The sequence below is a fragment of the Mycteria americana genome, chromosome 14, assembly GCF_035582795.1.
Source record: "Mycteria americana isolate JAX WOST 10 ecotype Jacksonville Zoo and Gardens chromosome 14, USCA_MyAme_1.0, whole genome shotgun sequence".
NCBI lineage: Eukaryota > Metazoa > Chordata > Aves > Ciconiiformes > Ciconiidae > Mycteria > Mycteria americana.
The window spans coordinates 16,100,271-16,122,712 of record NC_134378.1 but is presented as its reverse complement, the minus strand read 5'-3'; the positions used below and the strand labels follow the sequence as shown (position 1 = coordinate 16,122,712).

General features: G+C 45.7%; 1 protein-coding gene across 7 annotated transcripts in view; it reads left to right on the top strand.

Moving 5' to 3' along the window:
- Positions 1-21,593, top strand: part of KCNQ2 (potassium voltage-gated channel subfamily Q member 2) — a 68,058-nt gene extending 46,465 nt beyond the window's left edge. For 2 of the 7 annotated variants that reach the window (XM_075517009.1, XM_075517007.1), the window contains 5 exons: positions 9,710-9,933; positions 10,365-10,470; positions 11,003-11,134; positions 19,999-20,122; positions 20,874-21,593. In XM_075517009.1, coding sequence (XP_075373124.1) covers positions 9,710-9,933; positions 10,365-10,470; positions 11,003-11,134; positions 19,999-20,122; positions 20,874-21,593 — 1,306 coding nt within the window. Of the gene's footprint in view, positions 1-2,300; positions 2,355-9,709; positions 9,934-10,361; positions 10,471-11,002; positions 11,135-14,041; positions 14,150-19,998; positions 20,123-20,873 lie in introns of all 7 variants that reach the window. The other 5 variants (XM_075517008.1, XM_075517006.1, XM_075517004.1 and 2 more) reach the window with 4 other exon arrangements.
- The last annotated feature ends 849 nt before the right edge of the window (positions 21,594-22,442 follow it).

Sequence of the window (22,442 nt, the reverse complement as noted above, 5' to 3'; positions counted from 1 at the left end):
CCTATTTAAAAACTACTTACAGAGCCTCCTCTGTTGCCTGTCGCTTTGGGTGCTGTGTCCACCCTACCACCTGCCTTGGCCAGGAGAAGTGGCCGTCACGCCTCCGAGACCACGCTGCTCTCATGCAGGGTCCAAACATGAGTCCTCTCTGCCTCGTAACAGCAGGGAAGGAGGGCTGCTCTGTGGTGGGGCTTTTCTCGCCCCTCCTGTGGCAGAAAGCCAGCAAATCAGAGTAGTCACGGGGTTTGATTACTCCTATGTTAATCAGGCTGGAAATTCGCTGTGGCATCTCATCTCTGTTTATTTTGTCTTCTGATTGTAATGTCAAAAAGACAAACATATGGTTAGCCAGGACTACGGAGGCTCCTATAGGAAATGTGTGCTTCAGATGCTCTTTAACAGATGGTCTGATAAACATCTGAAGGCATCCATGACCACATTTCTTCCTCTTGTATTTTCCAAAATATGATTGGGTGAAAAGCTAAAAATTAATGAACCAAGTGATCATAATAATACATTAATATCAGAGAAAAAGAAACAGAAGGATTCCAGGGAACTGGGAAGCTAAAACTCAGATTACTTTGTCCAGCATGAGTTCAGTCCTGTAGGTAATGAGAGGAACCTCTTTGGAAGGTTGTCCTCAGCTGTGGTTTGTCCTTGACCCTAATGAACTCAGCAGGACCTTGTCCATTATATCGAGTGAATGCTGGACTGGGCCACCTTGTAATGTGTATGTATATCTGTGCGTATATCTATCTATATATCAATGTATGTATATGTCTGTCTGAGGTACACACAACATTTATATCGCTGTTCAGGGGTGTGATGAAGGCTTTTGTACACACTGGAGGATGCCTTTGGTTGACTCAGTGGGCCCCTGCTCATCCAGCCTAGGGTGTCCCGGGTGTCACTCACCGCTACTGCCCCTGGAAATGGGTGTCAATCAGAGGAGCCCGACGGGCCACGTTAGCCTGGGTTGGTGTTTGACCCTCTAACCGATTAAACTGGTGTCAGAGACTCATGCTGGGACTGACAGTAATCTGGAAATAATCAGTTGCCTTTAGGGGAGCGGATTATTTGCACAGAAGGGACTGCATCTTTCCACAGGCACTGCAGAGGAGACCAAGAGGAGAGTAACCCACGTGTCTCCCCGAGGCTCTGCATGCTGAATATCCCACTCCCACGCCGCAATGCTCAGACCCCAGCTCCAGAACAGCCCCGGTAGCACCACCGGTCCCCGGGGCTCCCTGGGGATGCGGGGTCCCATTGCGGGTGGCCAAGGAGTCCCCAGGATGCAGAGGGTGTCGGCTGAGCTTGCACGGGATGCCACGGAGCAGAAGGAATTCCTGCAAATTCCTTCTGCGTGTGCCCGCGAGCTCCTCCGATTGCCGAGTTCAAGGGTAAAACGAGGTTGGGTTTTTATGCCCTTCAGCCTTTTCAGTCTGTCCATGAACTCAGCAAGTGATGCCCGCTGGTGGCTGGTGGCCAGGTGGGATGATGGGGGCCACGTCATTACCCTTCCGCAGGTAGAGGGCTGCTCCATGGCGTGGAGGACCCTGGTCGTGGTGGCAATCTCCTGGCAGGGCAGTGCCTGAGCAGCGATTTGGGATGGGCTCACGGGAGCTGTGGTGGTGCCTCAGCGAAGCCAGTGACTCCCCAGAAGTGGTAGGGCCTGTCTAAAAAGCATTACAAAAAACCAGATGCGTGAACACAGATGTTCAAATCCCTTCCCATAAGGGACTGCACCACACCCCGTTTTTGTCTATTTTTTTTAAATACCAGGCTTAATATAATGTTAATTCCTGTATGAGAAGTGCAAATAATTCACAGATTAACTAGCTTTCATTGTGAGGGTTTTTTTGGAAAAAAAAAAAAAGAAGAAATTTGAATCTTTTGGATGTTGTTGGACAAAACGAGTTAAAGTTTTGGCTCTCCATGGCTTAGACGATTAAAAAAAAAAAAAGTCTTTTTTATCTGTTTAGAGGAAGAAGAGAGTACTTTTTGTTTCCAATGCAGATGAAAAAACTTCCTGCAGGACTCAGTCAACTGTAGATGAACTGACGCCACCAATTCAATGCAGAATGCGTCATTTCTAATAATGGCATTTATTGACCACAATGAGACAAATTTCAGAAACCCCCTTGATTTTTTTTTCCCCCCTATTTAACGCTCAAACAGAAAAATCCTGTCATGAACCCGGCCCTCAAAACACCTGTCTTTTAAACCTAGAGTCAGTAATCAAAAGTTTCCTGTCTGGCATTTGCTTTCAGGTCTAATTTTTACTCTCCCCTCATTTCCAGTAAAAGCAAACCGTGCAGAGAGTCACTATGCGGATGCTGCTCAGGAAACTCTAGGTACCACGGGAAATGCGTCGCACGGAACTAATCAAAAGCTGCACGGCTCATTCTCCCTCTACCCTGCTACCACCCGTTCTGATCACTTCTCTGCTTAATAGAGGTACTAGATGAGTAAAAAAAAGGTGAAAGAGCCTCCCCGTTGCCCGCTCAGAAACTAGAGGCTTCCTTGTCTGCTAATCATGCAGAATATGTGATTCAAAGAGACGAGGATGGGGAATTTGGTCTGGGCTAGCAAGCCAGTGTCTGCTAAGCAATGAAGGAGGCCAGGAACTGAAGTTTAACAAATGATGGAAAATTTTAAAAAATAAAAAATGAAAATTTTCAAAATTTTTTAAAAAGACCCCTTCCTCCCTATCACTCCATCCCTCCTCAAGGTCCAGGGAATCCTTGCAAATTGAATTGCACTGTACAGCAATATCCAGTCAGTAGCATGAGAAATACCAGCTTCCTACCTCTGCTCAATCACCATTCCTTTGGCTCTCCGAACACTACAAATTGACCTTTCCTAGTCTTGTGGCCTTTGGAAGCCATGGCTTGCCTATCTAGCACCTCTACTACGCAGCTAGAGAAGGACTAATCTCAGCCTGTCCCACCAGACGTAGGGGATACGGGTTCCCCTTAGCGTTGACATTGGCATTGTGAATGGTTCTGTTTCTAGATCCCGTGGGGAACAGATAGCTAGAGCAGAGGGTTTCGTACCAGCAGTGTTTTTATCTTTTTCATCAAGCTGACAATTGTTAGGCGGCTCCAGAGAATTCCCAATGAGCATCCCTTAGTGCACCCATCTAATGGCCATAAGGGTACACAGATACATAGATCTTATTTTACTTATGCATAAATACGTCTGCTTCCACGCCTGCACCGGAAGAGTCTCTTCCCCCGCCCCAGACACTGCTTCTCAGCAGCAAACGTGCACCTTCTTGAATTACCAACGCCCAGAGTTTGCATGCTGTGAATGCTGGCAGGGGAACCCCATCAGCTCTTCCTCCCACAGCCAGGCAGGCGGAAAGCCCAGGAGTGGCAGGGCACTGAGCGATGCCGCATGTTTGTGAAATCGGATTTTTGCATGCTCTTCTTTGGAGTCCGTTTTAATTCTCAAAATCACCAGTCTCTGTCTCCCTCAGAAAGCCAACAAACTACAGTTTTAAAAGTATGAAACTACAGTTTTGAAAGTATATGTATCTCTGATTTTCTCCATTAATTGTTCCAACTTGTATCTTTTCTTTTCTTGCTATATTTTTTTTCCCTGCTGGCTATTTTTATTATCTGTCAATCTAGAGGCTAGGACTCATGCCTGAGACTTGCGTGTGCTTGTGCTCAGAAGTAGTGTGGTAAATCCCATCTCTGAATGGGTAACAAAGAGGAAGGGGCATGATCTATATTTCATAATAAGTAGTTCTGCATGGTAGGAAATCCCCTGTACCTGGATAAATAGCCTGGATCTTTGAGTTAGCCTCCTGCTACGTGTTTTGACAGTACTGTGGCCTTCCTTGAAGTTTATCCTTGAAAGAACTGGTTTAAATATTGGGTGATCACCAGTTGCACAGACAGCAATTCCATACATTTCCAAACGGCAAAGATTTGGTCAATAGTCTAGCTGAAAAATATATCATTGCTTTTGTAGTGTTTCCATTTGCCAGGTGAGGTTGTTTTATCCTTGGAGGCGGAGGCGTAGGGCAGGCAGGGTCTCCTCCCCAGAGAAAGGCTCCTTTCGATTGCTCAACGTCGAGGTTGTTTTTGGCAGAGATTAAACCAAGCAGTGATATTCGTAGTGCTGTCCTCTCACCTGTCCGTGTCCAGTTCTGTTTTCTGGAAAATCAGCCACTCTGATCTTACTGTCTTCCTTGCATGTCTTCCTAGGCATGAATTTTTAATTGGTAAAGCCAGTATCTTTTTTTCTAATTTCTACCAAATTCCTTCCCGCTGTGGTCCTCATTTCATCTCCTCCATCTTGAGTTCTGCAAGGGAAAGGGAGGGTGAAACAAATTATTTTCGCAAGATCTTCTTAATCCATTGGAGACGCTGAGAAGGAGGATTACAGACTGTGGTTCTTCCAGTCAAAAAGGAGTCTTGAACTTTGGAGTAGCTACAAGGGCAACTTTGTTACCTGCATCCATCCTGAATGTAGTGTTATACACACTGTGCTTTAGTAAAACTGTAGGTTAACTGTGAAAGGACATAAAAATAATTCAAATGTCTTGTTTTCCTGGACCCTTGGGCTGCCTGCCTGCAATCCCCCACTGCACGAACTCTTAGGGGCAGATGCCAGCACTTTGATGCATCTAAGGCTGAATGCTAAAAGCCTTCGTCTAGGATGCATATAACAAAATAACAGCAAACGATGAGGCAATCATGGAAAACTCAATGTAGGTAAATTAATGGAGAACTCCTTAGAAGCCGTGGTTTCTTAATGCACTAAACCAATGATCTCTAGTCAATAAATGCAATAATGCATGCATTTTTAGACAGTAACGTAACTATACCAAGCCAGATTAGCAAGTCTATCATATTCTGCTTTGTAAGAGACTTTCCTGGCATCTACTCAGAGAGATGAAGGCACCACAGAGACCTGACAGTGGGAAGAAATGGCACCCAGACCAGTGAAGGAAAGGTGTTTGCAGAGCCCTCGACTGGCCTGCGGGTCTGGGTGTAGCGTGTTTCTTAAAGTCTTGTTTAGGAATAATCAGCCAGCTCGAAGATGCAATCTAGCTGTTTTGCTTTGCTCCTGAAATGCAAAACAGCTGAGCTGGCAAATAGCAAAAGGTTGCTAGAAGATGCAGGATACGTGTGATGTGGTGTTCGACAGTGCTCAACATCAGTTTGGGAATAAAAGGCTGTGTGTTAGGAAGAGAGGGGTGATGGTATAACAGCAATGCTGCAAAATACCAAAGGCCAAGGTTGAAGACACATATCTGGCTGCAGTGTCCCTCCACTCACCCGAGGCCCCATGCTCAGCCAGGTTTATGTGGTGGCTGCGGGGATGGTGCAACTCTGGTCTTTCCCGTTGCGATTTCAATGACTCCCTTCAACCCGAGTCTAACACTGTGGTTGTGGACAAGGAAGAGACGAGGGAGTACTCACCGTGACATTGATCATTGGCTGACCTTTTGTCTTCCTTACGCCCAGGTTGCTCTGCTTCTAGAAACTCCATTCTCTGGGCTGAATTCACCTTTGCAATGGCTTTTCTGAAATCACTGGAGGCAAACCAGGCTTGAGCCTGGTCTCTCTTGGTTTCTGCTCTAGTCATGGCAAGTGTTGCACGTACAGATGTATTTTCCTTTCCTCCGTGTCTCCAGTGACTGCTTTCTGCCTCAGGTGACACCTGCGACCAGAGTGGAGGCCAGTGATAGCCACAAAGGCTATCATTCACTCCTGGCACTCCTGCCTGGTTTTAACAAGCTGTTCTCATATGCCATGAGCTCAGCCCAAACTCTGGATTAAAAACCAGCCTCACTTCCCAACAGGAGATAGCCTCTTTCTCCTGGCCATAGCTTTTCAGAAGAATGAACACTGTTACTGGTTGAGTTCGTATGCAGAGATGGACCTGAGTCCATGTTAGTCTAACTCAGTTTGGCTAATGTTTGCTGCCTACAAAATGAAAGGAGAAAATGAAACCATTGCTTAAGCGTAGTTTAAAATCAATGACAAGAAGTTACAGGTGATACTTTCTATTGATCCAAAATTAATGCTAACGTAATGAGTCCACGTTTTTTAAAAGTGCTGATTTAATACTATAGAGGGCTGTGGAATGAACCCCAAAGCAGAGGGTTTCAGACAGGAGCTCAAACCCCCAGCATCCTAAGGAGGCTGATGGTAGCTCATTTGAAGGTTAGTTCTCATGCCTTTTGCTGCTGAGTGCTGGGCTGTTTGGACCTAAATGAACCTAAATGCAAAGCCCACTAAAGCAGTGAGCATCTTTCCATCAGCTGTGGGACCATGGATTGGTCTGTACGTGTTCATCCAACGTGGGCTCTCGTTTTCTGACTGGCAGCAGAGAAAAAGTCGACTCAGTTTCTATCCTTTGTTAAATTCAAGTGAAAAGCTGAAAGTTTTGTAAACCTTCCCCAAAGTCAGCCTGGAAACATTATAATTTTTTTGTTATCCAATATGTTTTTAATAGGTGCCAACTGAAGATCTAGGAACTAAAGCACCCCCTATTACGCTGTTACGGCTTCCCATAATCTTTGTCTCTGGTTGCAAAGCCACAGTTTTCTTTCCCTTCCCTTCCTCCTGGAACGAGCAGGGCGCCTGCCCCGTGCTCGCGCCGCTCTTAGCTATCACGATTGCAAGCTTCAGTTCATGTTGTCGTGTGTGGCTGGATTACCGCTTTCCTCATATTCATGTCACCAACACATACACTTTCCACCGAACTGAGGCTCATTTACCATCTGCCTGAGTGACATCCAAATGCCACTTCTCCGAGACACTCTGCGTCACTCTGCATGACTTTCTGGTTGAAGGAGAACATGATCTTGGATTAGCTGACAACATATATCTCTATATATGTCTATATTTATTTTGGACACTTTCCTACCAGCTCCTGCAGACCCCGACAGCATCCTCCTCTGCAGGGATTGTACTTGCATGTGATTCCAGGTGTCATTTCCAATGAGAGAATTGCATGGCAGAAGGAAAAAATCGATTAATTATTCATGTTGTCTCATGTCATCTGTGTTAAAACAAAGATGTTACATCAGGTGTTGGGTTTTTTTCTGAGTAGCGATTACTCAGGAGCAAAACCCACCCAGATCTTTATCGTTCATCAAATTTCTATGAGATTTTTTAACGTGTAAAAGTGTTGCATCTCATGCTATCAGGCTGGAAACTCTTCGCTCGTGTACCTCACTGAGATCCATGCTTTCTTTTTTGCCTTTTGTGATTCTTGCAAACATTTACAGCGCATTTATTGTGGGAATGGAAAAGGGGCCCCAAAGGAAAGGCCCCGCTTTACTCAGTGATAGGCAACTGGTTTCGTGCTGAGATCAGTGATGGGAGCAACTCTGCAGAGGATGAGGCACAAAGAGATTGCTTTGAATTCTGAATATTGGTGTGTTGCTGATTCTTTTACATAAAAGTTATTTTTAAAGAAGACCAGGTAGTTCAAAGTATTAGTACTACTGAAATGCAGTAGATTCCAGGAATATTCTGCTGTAAAATCAACTAAAATAAAGAAAAATCCAATTGGCCTATTTAGGATCAAATGACAAATAAAATTTCAATCTGGTTTCTAATCCAAGAAACACAGAGTGAGAATTGCTTTTAAACCTTTGGCTCATTATGTACCGTGATTTTGGTAGCATTAGTGACTAAGGCTTACATCCAGAAAGGTATTTAGGCACATGCTTGTTCCTAGATTCCTGTGTGGATTTGTACCTCTGATCTGATTTTCAGCTACGCTGAACATCTGTTGGTCCCATGCCTTTCAGACAGGCTCTGCAGGTGGGCAGCACACTGGAAATTAAATCTCCAGTACTTACCTACGCAGTTTCACTGAATTAAAAAACGCATCATTAATTGGGTTAATTCTGCCTTTTCTGACTCGGTCATGAACAAATTTTATTTTCTTTCAAATGTATCTTTCAACTCGAAATTGTTGCCCGGCCAATGGCCACAGATAACCCTGCTCTGCAGCCCAGGAGCTGCTCTCCCCGTTCCCTGGGCGTTGCACCCGGGCAGCGGTGCCTCCTCGGGATCACGCTGTGCAACTCCGGAAAACGCTGCCTAAGCACCTTTCTCTCCCTGTAAATGTTCGACATCTTGCAATGTAAAGTGACTTTGTAAAAATAGCACCTTCTTACTCGACAAATCTGCTCCCTGTGTGTCTTCGAGTCCCATCTTCTTCCTTTACTGACAAAAATGAATGTCTGTTCCCGTCAGCGCAGTACAGCTGATACGGCTGGGGAAAAGGGAGCTGCATTTTGCTTTCCTTCAGATATCAGCAGCTGAGTTCCGATTGAAGAACAGTTTTGAAGGCAAAGGAGGACTGTTTGCCTCTGAGTTTTAAGGTGGCGTTGCTGAGAGACAGAAAAAACCAGGTCTTTGGTTGGTGACCTGGAAATCTGATGTGGAAATCAAAATTTCTGCAATGTTGTTCCCGCAAATTGAGTCAGAGCATTTGCAGCAAAATGATGAGTGGCCACTGCAGTGGTACAGAGTATTGGGAATTACATCCATGGTTTCACTCAGTTTCAATTTGCCTACATATAAAATATTAGCTACCTGTGCAAGTGCCTTGCACTGGTTGTCTAACCTCTGTTAGTGTATCTTAATAATCAATTACTATTCAGAAAATACCAAATTAACCAAAACTATTTGCAGTTTGGTTTCCCCGATGCCGTCTCTATAAAGTTTGCCCTTTCATAAAGATTCACAAAATCTTTTTGTTTTGCAATTTCCATGTGAAAATTCATTATCTTCATTTGGGTGAAAGTTTTTAATTACAAATTTCAGAATGTGGAAAATAATTAGAGCTGGGTCAGCAGACTATTTCTCAGTGAGATCATCTCTGTTTCTGGAGGGATCTTCTTTTCAAACCATAATTACAAGGTTTTAAGGAAATGGGATTGTAATAGAAAAACAGCAATAAAATGCTATATTCTGAAGTTGTAAAATTTTGCTTTGCCTGTTTATGACACCCGTAGCAGACCTGCAGATAGACGTTAGCTAGCTTTTAGATCGCACCTTTATAGGATACAAAGGAGCTGCACATTTAAGTGTGAACGTATTTAAATATATGTTAAGTATTTAAATATATGACTGGAAAAAGAGGAACTTTTTGGCATATATAAAAGGGGCAGATGGTGTTTTAAGAGGGAGGAAATACAGGAGCTGAAGAAAGGGAAAGGACAGGTCTGAGCACCAGAAGTGAAGTGTTTCCACAAAAGCGACAAGTTTAAGATAAAGGCTTTTTTTATTGCTATTTTCTTATTAGATATAGGGTTTTGGAAGGCAGTTGTGAAAGAAAAGCCTCCTTGCTCGTGATCGGAGCCGATCAGTGATTTAAGGAATCATAACCTCATTGTTTAACGTCATTCTGTCCCACCAGCCCTGGCATCCCACGAGGGGCTTCTGTTTCTCATTGTTTAACATCATTCTGTCCCGCCAGCCCTGGCATCCCACGAGGGGCTTCTGTTTAAGTCCTCATTATTTTCTCTCTCTCAATAATCATTCCCATTTCACTCAGAAAATAAATATATATTTTAAAAAAATAGCCAACAGCAAAACTACATCTCACTGCTGCTTGGAAGTGCTCTTGGTTTCTAATGGCTGGTGGGGAAGGACTGCGTGGTTTCCAGAATGACTCCTCCTGCTGTCTCCTTTTTGTCTTTGTTTCAACGTGTTTCTCTGAACAGTCAGAAGGTCAGTTTGAAAGATCGTGTCTTCTCCAGTCCCCGCGGTGCTGGCACCAAAGGGAAAGGCTCTCCACAGGCTCAGGGCATCCGGAGGTCCCCCAGCGCTGACCAGAGCATCGAGGACAGCCCGAGCAAAGTGCCCAAGAGCTGGAGCTTCGGAGACCGCAGCCGAGCCCGGCAAGCTTTCCGCATCAAGGGAGCGGCCTCACGGCAAAACTCAGAAGGTGAGGGCTTGGGGTGCCGGGCTGGACCCCAAATCCCCAGCTGGCCCTGACGTCCTCTCCCTCCCCACCTAAGAAGGGCAGAGCCGCCAGCCTGGGTGCTTACATAGGTCTCCTTCCCCTTCCAGCTTGGAGTACAATAAGAGATAAGAAAAACCCTGCTGACACCCATGATAATGTATATATTTATGTATATAGGGACGGGGAAAGGAGAAAGTCGGGCATCTAGAGATGGGTGAGAGCTGCAGTTGGCATTGCTGGATGTCACCATAACACGTCTTGGGAAATGCTCCCGTCGGGATGCTCAGCAAAGATATCTCTGGTGCTTCCCCCTGGGATTGCTGTTTCTGATCCGACTTGCCTTTTCTCGTGCGGCACCAGCATGGGAAAGAGTAACGCGTTGTCTTTATTCCTCCCTCTCCCAAACCCAGAAGCAAGCCTCCCCGGAGAAGACATTCCCGATGAGAACAAAAGCTGCAACTGCGAGTTTGTGACGGAAGATTTGACACCAGGACTGAAAGTCAGCATCAGGGCAGTGTGGTAAGAGAGGGAGAGGGGGGAAGCGGTCCGGAAAAATAAATAACAGGGAAAAAAAAGAAATTTAAAGTCCAAGCAGAGGTGACAAATGTTGAAATGTCTGTGCTGCAGGCTGTTTTTCCCCTGGGTGGCCTGCTCTCCTTTACAGAAAATTCTGCCAGAAAGGGCAATTTTTGCTGAGGGAAGGGATAAATGGAGAAACAGGAAGATCCCCTGCAGGGATGCATCCAAATGATCGTTCTCACCAGCTTTGAGATTTAATGCTGACACTTATAAAAGCAGTGCAGAGAGGACGCTCACACAGCTGATAGTCCAAGGGGCATCGGGGACCCCCCATCGCAGACAGGGCTTCAGCCACGAGCCCCCGCCATCCCCTTCCCCCTCCTATTGCCGCATCCTCTCCCAAACCCGCAGGGTTGGGATTTATTCCATTTTCCTTCCAAAGCAGCTCCCTGCGGTGTTTTTTATCTGCCACTAAGCAGGTCAGGCTGCAGCCCAGGCACTATATTTTGCCTTTCCTCTCCCTCTCCTGCAGCATTATGAGATTTCTCGTCTCCAAGCGCAAGTTTAAGGAGAGCCTTCGGCCCTACGACGTGATGGATGTCATCGAGCAGTATTCAGCCGGTCACCTGGACATGCTCTCTCGGATCAAAAACCTTCAGGCCAGGCAAGAGACCCCTCTCCTTGCTTCATTTTTTTCACTGTTTTTTGTTCATTGTGGAGGTATTGCCAGGAGAGAGAAACTTTGCTTTGCAGCTACAACTTATTCTTTTTCTTCCTAAGAGAAAGCCTCAAGGGAAACATCAATGCTTGTGGCTGGAACCCACAGGGATGAGCAGGACAGGGACTGCAAACGGTGGTGTTATCCCACTAAAACTGTCTTAGTGCCCACCCCAGGACATACGCACAGAAGTCACTGCTCGTCCTCCTACTTTATTTGGGAGTTTCTGCCATGATAGTATATCCCGTAGGTAAGGCAGGTGCGTATCTCTGCGGTCCTCCTGGCAGGATAGCAAAGGGTTGGTGCCCCAGTCTTAAGGCTAATGTGGCTAATTCGGTGCCTTCCTGGGAGTGATACAAAATAAAATCTGGTGTGCTGGATGTGACCCTGCTGCTACGGGTGGAGGGGACAGCGAGGAAGCAGCGGCTTCTCCAGCTGTTGGGGCCACTAAGCTGTTTTAGGAGGAATTCCTCCTCAAATGGCACAGTCTGCCAAAAACACACGCTTGGATTTCTCATCCAAGCCCACCGATGTAGGTGTGGTTTAGCCGAGCAGCCTCTGTGCTCAAACTTTAGGGGGAGAGGAGTTAGTTTTAATAGGGGAAGAAATGTGAAAAAGGGACAAATGGAACCGAGAAGGGCATTTAAAATTTCATTGTCCACTACGATCACCCAATGATTTCTCCTGCAAAAAACCACAGATTAATTTGGTCCCCTGAACAGAGGATCTGAGCTAAATCTTTTTGTCTAACCACTGCTCCCTTAGCCCTGATGTCCCATGTTGGAAGCCAAATCCCAACACCCCCCCGGCTGTGCCAGCTCAGCAGAAGTAGCCCCAGTTCTGCCGAGCTCCAGAACAGAGCCAGGGCTTGGCCATAGGCTATCTCCAGTCAAAATAATATACCATTTACTTTTACACTTGGAGAATGAAAGTATTTCCCTCCATAGCTATGGCAGCCCAGCTTCCTCTGGGAGCCATTGGGGAAGTTTTTCTTTAATTTCAAACCCATCTAGGTCCCTGGCAGAGTCAGCAAATGTGCAAAAAAATGTGTTTGGGTATGCAAACAGCTAATATGAACCCCAGGAATGGAATGGGAAAATTGTCTTAGGTAAAAGAGGAATCTCTCTTCTGTTAATCTCTCAGAGACCATTTTAACTCTGCTATTTTTGATGTTTAAGCAGCAGAGGTAGCTTTCTCAGCGTTGCTGCACGCTATGCGTTTCCCATTTCCAGATATGCAGCCAGAAGGTAAATTCTCCCTTGCGATGGAGACTAAAATATCCCGGAGAATTTCCTCTCTTTGAGCCTCTCACCCCCGTTCAGTATGAATTCAATGATTATAGATCCAAGATGTGCAGCTGAATCTGGAGAGGGAAGAGGAGGAGGAGGGGATTTATATTTCCTAACTTTAATAACCTGAAACGTGAAGCCTCCAGGCTGCCTTCACAGTGGGTAGTGAACCATTGGGGTTGTCATCTCCTCTGGCTCCAGGTGAGACACCTGAGTTTTCAGCACCCGGAGCTGGTGCAGCAGATTGCCTCACCATCCATGCAAGTCTCCCATTGCCAATCGTTCAAGGTGATGTGCTGCAAAGACGGCGTGGTTTGGTTGGCTGTTTTTTGGGGTGGTTGGGGCAAGGAATTGCAGCTTTCAAAGACCAAACTCAATTCTCCTCTTAGCTGTACCCATGGGACTGCGAGGCTGAGGTTGCTGAGGCTGGACTAGGCTAGGGCTGCCGTCCACCCCATTGCAGGGAAGTCAGGAGGACTGGGAACTGCTTTAAAAGTGTGAAGTTACTGGATTTGGGATCCAGGGCTACCAGGCAGCTTCACTGGTTTCCTTGTCCCCACCGAGCAGGAGATCAGTGATGGTGATGGGAGCAGACCCCTTTGGGGTCATCCTTTAAAGCACTCATCATCATAGCCAGATGAGCACCAAGAGGTCCCATGGCTGGTCACCTGCCCAGTACAACCAGAAGGGGCACCCTGTAGACGAGGTGTGTGCCTGGGGTGGCCACGGCCAACCTTGGGGCATGACCAACTGGAGCTAGAAGTACAGTGCACCCATATGGTGGAGCCCAGGGAGGTTGTCACGGGGCAGCTCAGAGGAGAACAGATATTTTGATTTCCCTTTCCTTCAGCAATCAAAGCACTGCGTTCTCCATGCCAGCTCAGCTCAGCAGGGCTGGCTGTGACCTCCCGTAGCCAGGGCTTTGGTGGATTAAAGCTGCATTCGAGCAAATTTCTGGGGTGTTTACATGCACTTTCCTCTTTAATCATTAATGCCTCTGTCACTGTGTCTGTAATGTGCTCTTTTCAGTGTTGTGTTCACACTGTCTCGTGTCTCATCCTGACACCTTGCCAACCATGGATGTCTCCTGTTCATTGAGTTATACAATCCCGCAGCGTATCTCGCCGACTCCAACAGCTCATGCTTTTCTGAACTAGCTGAGGATGTGTTATCTAGCACTGGAACTGAAAGGAGAATGAATATATGTTTTTTCATATCCAACTACCTCAATGGGATATTGCTACACATATGCAAATATATTCCAGAGGGTAAAACATGTTGCCTATTATATCTGGGGCGGGGGTCTCTCCTAGTGATGTTTCAGTGGTGCCGAAATCTCCAAATCTTACCCTGGGGTGGGTAAGGCTCTGGGTTTCACCAACAACCAGGCGGTAGGAAAGAGCCTTCAGTTTCCAGTGGAATATATTTTCAAATTCTCTCTCTTTCTCTCTCTGTCATTCTGTTTTTCAGTTGTTTCTTTCTGCAACTTTTCTGACCAACTTTTCTCTACATGTTGCTTCATTATGCATTTTGCTGGTGTCTTTTTTCTTATTTACTTTGCCAGGATAGATATGATTGTGGGTCCCCCGCCCCCTTCAACTCCCCGGCATAAGAAGTATCCAACCAAAGGACCCATGTATTCTTCCAAAGAATCTCCCCAATACTCGCCTAGGTTAGGATTCACCAAAATGCCGCTTTCTCTGGATTTTTCATTTGCTTAATGTCAAACCCCTTTCATGCCAGTTATATGACGGCATTTATCACTTAGCAGTGCAGCTTGCTAAATCATGACTCAGAAGGGCTTGCTACTCTGGGTATGCTCTGATTTACTTCCAGTAATGAGCTTTCACACTAGGCAAGCCAAAGGAAAAAAAAGGGACATTCATACAGTCATCAATAACCATCAGTTTCTTCAGCTAGCATATTTTCTATTTTCAGTCTTCTTCTAGGTGTTAGAAAGCAAAATTACATCTTTTTAAAATCTCATATTTTACCAGGCTATCTTCAGATGTAAAAGGTGGAATATTTACCCACAAAGCCAATATAAATGATCAGTAGATCTCTAAAATGAGATGATCAGGAGACCAGTAGATTTCTAAAAGATGAAACACTCCACACACAAGCGAAGGAGCCTTTGCAGCTCTTTGCACTATGAAATAAATTTACTTCAGCGGGCAAAGTAAGAATGAAGTGTTTCATACCTGATGAACACAGTGGTCCCTTTTTCTTGGTGATGCAACTCTACTAACCACAGAAGAAAAAATTGTGTTAAAATATTACAACCACGGGACTCATATTAAAAAAAAAGATCCTGATTTTGCAAGCATTTTTGCTTGCTCTTCTTTTGAAGAGCAGGAGTCAAACCCAGCCCTCAGTCACGCAGCGAGATTTTTCTCATTGCTTTTATTAAGTTTTCTCCTTAGTTAAAACCGTACCTGAAGCTGCCACAAGGAACATATTCTCACTCAAGTTCCCATTTGAGGGCGTTCTGAGGTCTGGTCAGCAGGGTCATGAGCTGAGCTCTATTTTCACCTTGTATTGAGACCTCTGGAGCCCAAGGCAGGTATAAATATTTGCCAGAAAGTCATTTTCCATGCACAAATAGTAGGTGATTTTTAAATGCAGCAAGCTTAGCTTCAAGTATTTTTTTTCTAAATATACTTGCCCTCCCTAAGAGCTAATACGTGACAAATCTCTGATTTTTATTTAAGCTGCTCTGAGTAAGCTTCACTAGAGGAATGTGAGTAAAAGGAATATTGAAAGCTTACCTTTTCCCACTCAGCTAGCTCAAAGATTATAAAAAATAAGAGAATTTTCCAGAAGCCCCAAGCTTTATGCTTGGAAAAAAGATGCTCTCAGCAAAGCATTTTTCCCATTTCTCCTCCCTGCCAAATGATGAGGCCCAAAAGTAGTCTTTAAAAATGAAATAACTTTCTTATCTACAACAACATTTTTATTTTAAAATAAAAATATATATTCAAATGGATTTTGTCGTATTTAACCTATAAGGTTAGGTGTGCAACAAGCCTTCACTAGAGGCAAGATTTTCATGTGAAAGCTTGTGCCTTGTACACAGAAAATGTGATCGATGGATACTAGGGGAGGAGGCCTCAAACTAGGATATTTATTTTATTCAGTCCAAGTCTGTTGCTATATCAGCTTAATGTTAATGACTTTTTCCCTCCCCGTTTTTACAGTTTCTAATACTGATGGCCAGATTAAAATCTGTTTGCACATACTCACTAGGCTCCTGGGGCATTAAGACTTTTTTTTATAATTGCTCCTTTTTAATGAATTGAATTTTCTCATTTCTTCTTTATCGAGCTGTGGCTGAGAGGCTCCAGAAAGCAGCAGAATGCAGAAATCTCTGCTCCCACCCATTAAAAGGCTTATGCTGTGCTTAATTTTCCCAGCTGCATCCTCCCACAGGCACCAGCGGGCTCTGCGAGGTGCTCGAGGTGCCCGATGGATGGGAACCAGAGCTCTGAGCAGCCCCAAACCCAAATCCAAAAACTCTGGGTCAGGCTCTGCTGCTGCCATGGCCTTCATCTTCTCAGCACCATGTGGGTCCATGCCGTGAGGACACATGCCATGGGGTCTCCATGGGTTGCACCGGCCTCTCCTTTTTAGCCTGCGCACCCCTGTTTTAGCCAAATGCTGCCCAGATCATAAGAAAACACCCAGTGAAGGAAGAGAAACAAAACCGAGTGATGTCCCATGAGCTATCTGAACCCCGTGGATTGCGTTGTGGTGCTCTGGTGACAAGGGCTCAGTTCAGCCAAAAGTTTCCTGCAAGTAGCTCCCAGCAAAGGCAGCTGGAGGCTAGTGGATGTCCGCAGCTGTGGTTTGGCTGAAGGTGTTTGCTCCATGCTGTACACACAGACAATTTGGATTAAATTCCCTTGATCAGCTAATTTAACATAGAATAGGTGCAACTCAGCTGTAATTTTTAGACAACAGATACTGGTCAAAATATGTCTAGAGCAAACTTTATTGCCAAATGAGGAGGTAAGTAGCCAGTCCTGTGACATGGATGAAGGGGGTTTGGCTTCAATGCCTGGATTGTGTACAAAAAATTAAAAGAGATAAAGAAAAAAAGAAAAGAATTGAATATATATTCCCAAACACTTCATTTTTATCTCATTTGAGCCGTTTGACCTTTTGATGTCTGCTTCTGGCCCGAGGGTGACATATTACACCTCTTTGCATGCACTGTTAGCATGAAGCATAATGAAGCATGAGAAAACCTGCACTGTGGCTGATGCAAGACTTTACATTTTTTTTGTATCATTAGAAAGAAGGAAAGATATCAAAGTTCGCTTTAAAGAGCAGTCCCCTTTCTCTCTCCCTCCCAAATGAAGACCCAGCAGAGCCTATCAAGGACAGCAGATGGCACAGTTTGTCATGCATCGTTAGAAATCTCTGAATCCTCTTCTGCCGCGAAGGGAAAAATACGGGGCTGATTATTCCAGAGCCTCAGCTGAATTCTTCCCTCCACACATGTGTATTCAACATAGCCAAGATAAGTTCGGGAAGGCACAAGGCTCCCCACGGGATGTAGTGCAGAAGTGGGGTTTGGCATCTCAGAAGATTTGCGGTCCCTTGTCACGCAGTAGGAACATACAGTATCCCCCTCTGCTTGCAAAGGTAGAATATGTCCTCTCTTCTTCATCTTTTGAGCTTTGCTGCCCAATTTGGACAAAACCTCAAACTCTTTTATAACGGCTAAAAGGACCTTCTGTTCTTTGTGGTGCTCAGCTAGGCACAGGTGGGTTGGGAGCTCAAGAGGAAATTCCTCTCTTCTCTTGTATCAGATAAGGCACAAATAAAATCTCTGTGCTTTGCTGAGAGTAGGAGCACTCTCCCCTGGTCTAACTTCTGCCATGGGAAGCAAAGGGGTGGGAGACCTCGAGCCTGGTTTCTCCCATCAAGAGAGAAGGACTTGGTTCACCTTCTCCGCTCTCTGCACTGAAGTCAGTGGCCCACAGCTGCCCACCGCACCGTCCTCGGTGCAGACCCTGCCTCCAACGCGAGATCTGGCCCTCTGGTTTCTCAGAGCTGAGGAAGATGACCACCTCAGGAGTCAGGACTATGTTAAAGTATAGACATGAAAGGAATGAATCAAGCAGGAATTCTCCTGGGCTCTGGTATCAACGGTATATGGGCAAGGGCTTCTGAATGCTTTATGGGTGAGCTCTGCGAAGTGCTTCAGTCCTGCTTTTAAATCATAGCAGGTCTACAGGCATGTCCAGCCTGAAGGTGATAGAAGAAGACAGTGCTTTTCTGTATGATACTAGTGATCACTCCATCTGTGAAGTGCCAGCTGGCCTCCTGTGCTTCACATGGGTCATGTGAGGTTCATTTAATAGATCGCTCTTCTCTTAAGGACATGGAAGAAAGAAGTCCGTCCTCAAATTCTGCAAGATTAGAAACAGGGTTACACAAGACTATCTCTGCTGTTATGATACGCCGTAGCATGGCAATGTTCCGTTTTCCTCTCTGTGTTACAGTCTGTCCTGCCTCCCTGCCCTACTCAGCAAAGCTGTTGAAGGACATCTCATTTCCATTAGTGGATACATTTCAGTGTTAGTGCTGTGCTAGATGGGACACGAGGACAGAGCACCCTGATGGTTCTTGGCCTTCCGCAATATTCGGTAGTGCTTAGACTTTGGGCCTCTTTAAACACATGTTCATTGTTTTACTAGTCTACTTGCTTGTGCATACAGGAGAGGAGTTTGTACAGTGGCTGTACTACGCCTTGACTTGTGATTCCAAACCAAGGTAGCCCGAGGTATCCAATTTAATACCTCTTTGCTTACATGGTAACGACATTGTTGTAGGATTTCTTGTGCTGTATGTCATGTCAGTAATTGCATCCCTTGTGGGGAGTTCCTGTACATGTCAATAATTTGCTTCTCCCATTACAAGAGAGAAATAAGGCATGCATATTCCTCACGCTTGTGATTATAGCACTTGGTGCTCCTTGTACTCCTGTGCTTATATTGCTAAGCAAAGGATCAAACATGACTTTTTAAACAGAACAGTATTCTGTTGCATCCCTGCCCAAATGAAGTATCTTCTGGGATCAAAGATAAACTCTAAAACAATTGTTGGCTTATATTTTCTGTCTTTGGTGTGATGCGCTCATCCACTTCATCTCTTTGAGCCAGATCTTCTGGTGCTATAAACTGCTGTTGCTCTAATATAAGCCAAGGGAGCCACACTGGTCCATACCCACTGATATCTGTCCCTTAATGTCAACAGCCAACATACGTTTTGAGTCCCTGTCAAATGTAAAGAAAACAGATGGCTCTTGTGTTGAAAATAGCCTCACGTCTCATTCCTTTCCTTGGTTTTTGTTTGTTTGTTCATTTTCCCCTGTCTGTCTGTGTTCAGCTCCTTCCTTTTCCTCCTCCTGGTGCATGGACCCATGGCCCACACGGCAGAACTGCGTAAGAAGCATTTTGAGTTTTCCGCTCAAGATACCTCAACTTGGTTTCAGTCAGATTAATTAATCCTTCTTTTCCCCCCGCCACCCTTACTTTTGGTGCATTATGCAAGAGTAAAGTTTGCCTGGCGTAGAATTAGGTTATGAACTAGGCTGCCATTAAGAAGCTATTCCAAAACTGAGTTGCTCCCCTGACTTTTGAGGGAACAACAAGCTCCAGTGTTTACTCTCTAGAAAATTTATAATTTGATGCCTGAAATAAAAGTGACTTCCAGGTTGCAAACTGGCTCTGCCCTCCTCCTTCCTCTGCATACGGAGCTGTATATCAACCCAGGTATTTCTAGAATGGGAATGAGGAGTTGCAAATGTAACGTGTGTAAAGAAGTGAGTGCCAAACAACGTGCCCAGTAGCTTTAGCTGCTGATTTGGCAGGAGTGTCCTCTGCTGTCACCGGCTTGGAGCCCTGCTAATAGAAAACATCTATTTGTGAACTGCAGTTGCATTGAGACAATTTGGTGATGTGTGCTGAGTTATGACCAAATTCAGCCTTGATGTAACTCCACTAAAACAGTTAGCACTACACCTGTTTGTCTGGATCTTAGGGCAAGCGGCTCATTTTCGTGGACATGAGAATTGCACACTTACATTTGCATCGAGGAGAGGAAACTGCTGCAAAGACTGAAAAAAATCCCATTGACATATGCTAGACAAAAAACTTGATCTTCCCCCAAAATAACGATTTCTCAGTACAAATAAGAAGTTAATTGATTTGGAAGAAAGCCAGTTAAAGAAATTATTTGCAGTGGGTAAATTTACTGTGCATAATGTGCCAGGTTTTATCTGTATAAACAGAAATGGATAGTTTCAAACTCTGCTAATACTGCTCTGAATTTTGCATCTGAATTAACACTTCAGTGCCACTGCGTGTCTGTGAGTAATTTGGAGTGTTAGTTGGGAGAGAGGCTGCTGCTTTGTCCCATGGAGGCGCGACAAGCGGAGCCCTCCTCGCCTGCTGCCTCCAACTGACTCCAGGTCCTTTTCCGGGGGCGGGGGGGATTTTCTGATCCCGGTAGAGTTGACCAGATCGTTGGGAGAGGATCCTCCATGACTGACAAGGATCGGACCAAAGGGCCAGCGGAAGGGGAGCTGCCTGAAGACCCTAGCATGATGGGCAGGCTTGGAAAAGTTGAAAAACAGGTATACGGGGTCAGGAGGGAGTTCGTATCAGAGGGTGTTGCATGCATTGTGATGGGTTTTTCCTGCCTTATTTTTCCCCAGTGGGACATTACCGTTTAGAAAAAAAAGTAAGAGCTAAGAATATTTTGAAAAAGAAACAAGGTGGATGTTACAAAAGGTTACACTAAATGTCTTACAAGCCTAAGTACTCCTTTCGAAACAGGCGCTTTGGAGTCTGTGACATACAGACATTCTTTTTTGGTGAATCTACCAAAAGGCTATATTATTTTTGAAAATGGCACGTTGGTTTCTTTGCCACCATTCTAGACGTGTTTCACATGAGTGCATGAGCCTGGCTGCTGTAGCTGCTGGCCCCACCGAAGATGAAAATCTTCCTAGAGGATAAGGCTCAGAAATCCCCGTGGCCATCTGAGCCCAGGCAAGTGCCCAATGCAGTAAGGAGCTGAAAGCCACTGGAAGGATGTGAGTGTACTCCAGCTTTCCTGGAGTTTGGTGCATGTCAGAAAGATTATAGGAGCTTAAGGAAAACCCTATAAAAAGGTGGAAAATTAAGGGGTTTTTTTTTTCAGAATAGGACAATTAAATATTTACTAAAAATTTCAGTTTGGTGTAGGTCAGTGTAGGCAGAGGTCATCTATGAAGCCCAGGCCCACACTCATGCCTAGGTGGGTTGGAAGTTGCTTGTACTCAGGATGTTAATTTGCTTCAGCCGGCAGGCAGTGTGTAGCCCTGTAACTGTGGTGTTTTGCAGGTTCAGTCAATGGAGAAGAAGCTGGACTTCCTGGTGAACATTTATATGCAGCGGATGGGCATCCCACCAACGGAGACGGAGGCTTATTTTGGGTCCAAAGAACCAGACCCAGCACCTCCTTACCACAGCCCCGAAGACAGCAGGGAGCACATTGACAAGAATGGCTGCATCATCAAGATCATCAGGTCCACCAGCTCCATGGGTCAGAAGAACTTCTCTGCCCCACCAGCCCCCACCAACACATGCCCGCCCTCGACGTCATGCCAGCAGCAGGTCTACCAGCGGCAAAGTCACGGCTCCTCGCCCGTCGGAGACCCCGGCTCGCTGGTCCGCATCCCACCTCCACCCTCCCACGAGCGCTCCTTGTCAGCGTACAGCGGCGGGCACAGGGCGAGCGCAGAGTACCTGAGGAACGAAGACATTACAACCAAACACCACGAGAGTGCCATGAGAGACAGCGACACTTCCATCTCCATCCCCTCGGTAGACCACGAGGAACTGGAGCGCTCTTTCAGCGGCTTTAGCATCTCCCAGTCCAAAGAGAATTTGGACATCCTTAACAACGGTTGCTATGCAGCCGTGGCCAAAATCAGACCCTACATTGCAGAAGGGGAATCAGACACCGATTCTGACCTCTGCACACCTTGTGGTCCTCCTCCCAGGTCGGCCACGGGCGAGGGACCCTTCAGTGACATGGGCTGGTCAGCCCCCAGGCAGTGAAGCCTTCTCACAGCCGCCGAGCCACGTCCGAGTGCTGGCAGCTGCCCGCTCCAGCTGTCCACGCGTTGAACTTCTCAAGGAGATTGACAGCTAAGGTTTTCCTCCTTCTAGGACATCCTTAGCTGGCGGATGCTTTCTTGCAGCTTACTCTGGGGGGGGGGAATGAGCAGGTCCGAGCCTGCATTTGTGGAAGAGGTCACGGTGGTGAGTGAACTGGAGCCGTGAAGTCCAGATTTCTTTCATACTCTCTTTCTAAGATCATTAGGTGAAATTATTTCATGGTGCAGGGTAGGCAATTTGCATTTCTTGGGAATCTTCAGAAGTGCAGGGCAGGAATAAATCACCCGGCCAGGGCTTTTGGAGGTCACAGTAACTGGTGGCTGACAAGTGTTAGGTGGGAATTGCCACGCCATGGCACTGGTGATTACACCTTTAGGTGTTTTGGAGTCGCGGAATGAACACGTGTCTGTTTCTGGCTTAGATTTCAGGTCACGTGTAATTACAGGGGGTGCTTACTCTGTGGTTCCTCATTAACCGTCGGGAAGGTGGCATAATTCCAATATAATACATGGAAACATTGCATAGGCCCCTGGAGGAGAGGGATGGTGGCTGGAATATTTGCATGAATAGAAACATGGCCTCAAAGTGGGACAGGTTAGGATACTGCTCTGAACCAGAACGGTTTGGAAATTATCCCATCTTAGGAAATTGAAAAACTCAGAAATATGAGCTTGAGTGCAAGAAGAGAGACAACCCAGAGGGCAGAGAAATGAGGCAGAGAAGGAGGACAAGAGGCTACGGGGCTGGAATTTTATGTTTTAAACCATGTATTATATTTAATTATCTCTC